Here is a 4,253-nt window from a genome sequence, read left to right on the forward strand (position 1 = left end):
TTGTGAAAAAGCGCCGCTAAGGGTCATGAGTTTTAGTGGTGTTTGTGGTAGAAGCGTCGCTAAAGGCCAAGATCTTTAGCGGCGTTTGTTGGAGAAGCGTCGCTAAAGGTCACGAGCTTTAGCAGCGTTTGTGGGGGAAGCGCCGCTAAAGGTCACGATCTTTAGCGGCGATTGTGTGGGAAGTGCCGCTAAAGGTCACAATCTTTAGCGGCGTTTGTGAGAGAAGCGCCGCTAAAGGTCACGATCTTTAGCGACGTTGGCGCTTGTTAAAGCGCCGCTAATACTTTTAGCGGCACTTAAAAGCGCCGCTAAAAGCCTAAAAAAATGCCGCTAAAAGTCTTTTTTGCTGTAGTGAGGAGACATTCACAAATCAAGGCAACAATGACCGTTCAACAAACAATGATCGAGGAAGAGGAAGATTTCGTGGTGGTCGTAGCCGTGGTTATGACAGAGGCAGAGGAAGGAATGATGGACAGAGGTAATACAATGAACAAGGTAACAAAAAATATGGCATAAAATGTTATCAGTGCAACAGATATGGGCATATAAAACCTGATTGCTGGTATAAGGATAAAAAAAATTAACTTTGCAGCAGAAAGTGATGAGGAAAACAAGCTTTTTATGGCTTGTATTGGTGCTAACCAAAAGCTAAATGATTTGTGGTTTGTGGACAGTGGCTGTCCGAATCATATGACAGGCACCAAATCCTTGTTCAAGGTGCTTGATGAGTCACAAAAGATAAATGTGCAACTTGGGAACAAAAGGGAGATGCAAGTTGAAGGAAAAGGCATAGTGAAATTTTTTACTAGCCATAGAGAAGGAAAAATTTATGACAATGTTCAATTTGTTCTTGATTTAGGATACAATTTATTGAGTGTTGGACAACTAATGGCTGGTGGATATTCTGTCATATTTGATGATGATGCATGTATCATCAAAAACAAAAAGTCAGGCAAACAAGTCCATGTCCACATGACTCCAAACAAGATGTTTCAAACACGGAGAACTTTGTTCTTGTTGCAAGTGCAAAGGATGACAAGAAGCTATGACATTTGAGGTATGGACATCTCAATATTAAAGGCTTGAAATTGCTAAGTGATAAAGGTATGGTTCTTGGACTACCAAAAATTGGCTCTCTTAATTTATGTGAGAGGTGCATTTATGGAGCAGCAAAATGGGTCTTGCAGTAAATTGCTAGAACTTTGGAGTATGGCATTTGGTACTCAAAAACTTCAAATTTTAGATTGTGTGGGTTCACAGATAGTGATTGGGCAAGTTCTTTAGAAGATAGAAGAAGTGTATCAGCAAATGTTTTCACTTTAGGTTCAGGGGTGATCACTTGAAGTTCAGCTATTTTAAAAGTCTACTTGGTGTCTGAAACTTTGAATTAAGGAAGAGTGTTGAGGATTAATTCAAAGTAGTGGGTTGTTTAGTTGACCAAGTATCTCGGTAGAATCTTTGTTAGTTCTAGATTTTCAGTTTAATTGAATAAGTTGTTAGCTATTTTTGTGTTAAGATAGTTTCTTTGTAAGCCTATAAATATAGGCATTTATGTTTTATTTTATCAATTCAGTGTTTATCGATAATATAATAACTTTGATGCATATTGTAATTGTCTTTTTCATATTTCCTTCTTCAACGGGTAGCATGTTATCCCCATATTGAAATGGAGTTTTTCCTACTCTGCTAATGAATGTTTCATCAAACTTTCACAAGGAATCTAATAATAAAAAATAAAAACAATCGGAGCCCCAAAGCTAAATCTAAAGCAACTGTAAACCAACTTACTAGTCAACTGACAAAACTACCAGTCCGCGCGGTCTTCCTTAGGAGACAGCATCTGATATTTCCACTCCCGTTTTTTTGCCTTCCCATCTTCCTACACTCACTGTTTGACATTTCCCTGGAGCTAGCCATTTTCTTATCGTTACTATTTCTAACTAATAAGCTTTTTCTCTGCTTCCGTTTTGCTTTTCAAACTAAAATTTCCTTTCTTTGTCTCAATCCCCATTTCTCTTCTGAACTTCTCTGCAACTCCCTGTTTTCTGTTTGTTTCTAGGAATTCTAATCAAAGCGTTGATGGCAAAGACGAGAAACAAGAACATACAAGCCAAGCTGGTGGGTATGTCTTTCCCTTTTCTCTTTTGGTTTTGATTTAATGATTGCTTGTTGGGTTTAAAATAGTAAAGCTTTGGATTCAGAAAATGGTTTGGTTGGTGACTGGTTTCTTGTTTTCCATTTTCCCAGGTATTTCTTGGGGATATGGGAGCTGGGAAAACAAGCTTGGTATCGAGATTTGTCAGAGGCCAATTTTCCGATTTCCAGGTTACTTTTTCTTTCTTTCTTTTTTCTCTATTTTCAGGCTTTGTAATATCAGCAAGGTAAATGTCATTCATAAGTGTAAAAATAATGTAGGAATCGACAATCGGAGCAGCCTTCTTCACTCAGGTATTGTCACTAAATGAAGCCACCATAAAGTTAGATATATGGGACACCGCAGGTCAGGAGAGATACCACAGCTTGGCTCCTATGTACTACCGTGGCGCAGCCGCTGCTGTTGTGGTCTATGATTTGACTAGCTCGGTAATTATTTGACATGTTCGTTCATTTATGCTTTGTATATTGGATGTCAATATGATCAAATGAGGGTTGGTCTTTCAGGAGTCATTTGAGCGTGCCAAAAAATGGGTTCAAGAACTGCAAAGACAAGGTAATTGACAAAAACATAAAAGATTAGCAATGGTGCTGTGAACTGATAAATTCAAGCATGTTTAGTATTTCTTAAAATGATGTTTGATCAATGTTAGGAAATCCAAATCTGATAAAGTTCTTGGTAGCAAACAAGGTTGACTTGGAAGAAAAGAGAAAAGTGGGAAATGAGGTACATGCAATCTGATATTTGATTCAATTATGTGTTTTTCCATTTTCAATTAGTATGACGGCTGAATCACCATTGCCTAGAACAGTGAGAGGGGAAACATGTAAAATTGAAAAAGTTGAATAAGCCTTGTATATGTTGAAGCCGGTTTCAATGTTTTATGCAGGAAGGTGAGCTATATGCCAAAGAAAATGGCTTGAATTTCCTTGAAACATCTGCAAAGACTGCACACAACGTCAATGAGCTTTTCTATGAAATAGGTAAAATACTGTATTCTATATGCCGGTTTCTTTCATAACTTGACCAGTAATCATAAACCGTAAGACCAAATGGTTTGGAACATGAATTTAACTTGTTTTTTGAGAAATTAGTTCCCTCAATCTGCATTAGCTTGTTTGTTATTCTCACAGCGAAGAAGTTGGCAAAAGCTGCTCCGTCTCGGCATACTGGAATGAAGTTGCATAGCAGACCGCAAGAAACGGGAAGAAGATTCTTCTGTTGCTCCTGATCCAAGGCTAGCTGTATAACTTGTATGTAATTTGTGTCATTGACATCTGTGTTCTGAGACTGAGCATTCGGTTTTCATATGAATAAAACCTGGCTGTTATGTTGAGTTAATTACTAAGATCTATGCAATTGCCTTTGATTACTAAGCTGCACCCTGGCCTAATTCACATTGATGAATATCTGCTGTATGTTCAATGCTCAAACACAAAAGCTTTTATTGTCAATTTCAAATGCATTCCTTTTATGGAAGAGCTGATCATGGAACTCGAAATGAATAATGGGTTAATGCAAAGATACGAATTTGGTTACTGAATTGTTAGGCCGGCAGTGCAGTCTATATATCAAAAGTTTTATACAAGGAACCTTCTCTGCCTTCATTATTAAAATTCTTTGCATGTATCAGACACTCAAGCCCAAACCTCAGTAACATCAGATTATTCCATTTACAAGTAAAATGGATTAAGTTAAAGCAAAGGTAAGTTAGAAGCAAAATTAGGAGGTATAACATTTATAATTATTGCTGGGAGTGGAGCCATTTGTCCTGGAAATATATATTTCGGATGTTCATACAGAAATGGGTTTAGTGCTTCCAAAACTCCAACAAAGCACATCGCATAGGCTTGTCGATTTGTGGAAACATATATTGAACATTATCAGATTCGTCTGTCACGTATCTAGAGTGGATACGCAAGATAGATCCTAGTCATGAAAGAACATTTACCCGAGTGTCGGCCTTGGAACCTTTTTCCCTTCATCCATCATTTTGCTTCTAATAAATATAAATTCAAAAATTAACATCCATAGGAGAGGGCAATGGTAATAAATCTGGATTTTGCATTTCCAAGGGGATCATGCAACTTATGTCCCA

The 4,253-nt window shown here is 37.6% G+C and overlaps 1 protein-coding gene across 3 annotated transcripts; it reads left to right on the forward strand.

Annotated features, from left to right (window-relative positions):
- The first annotated feature begins 228 nt into the window (after positions 1-228).
- LOC105772582 (ras-related protein Rab5-like) lies at positions 229-3,496 on the forward strand. Of its 3 annotated transcripts, none has more exons than XM_052632662.1 (8): positions 229-478; positions 2,060-2,118; positions 2,248-2,325; positions 2,416-2,583; positions 2,662-2,710; positions 2,808-2,881; positions 3,045-3,138; positions 3,289-3,496. In XM_052632662.1, the coding sequence occupies exons 1-8, from the start codon at positions 325-327 to the stop codon at positions 3,384-3,386; spliced, it is 774 nt and encodes a 257-aa protein (XP_052488622.1). In that variant the 5' UTR covers positions 229-324; the 3' UTR covers positions 3,387-3,496. The 3 variants fall into 3 exon arrangements, with proteins under 3 accessions (XP_052488622.1, XP_052488624.1, XP_052488623.1); XM_052632664.1 differs by lacking the exon at positions 229-478 and adding an exon at positions 659-1,057; XM_052632663.1 differs by lacking the exon at positions 229-478 and adding an exon at positions 1,727-1,926.
- The last annotated feature ends 757 nt before the right edge of the window (positions 3,497-4,253 follow it).

Source organism: Gossypium raimondii, chromosome 6 (genome assembly GCF_025698545.1).
Source record: "Gossypium raimondii isolate GPD5lz chromosome 6, ASM2569854v1, whole genome shotgun sequence".
Lineage (NCBI taxonomy): Eukaryota > Viridiplantae > Streptophyta > Magnoliopsida > Malvales > Malvaceae > Gossypium > Gossypium raimondii.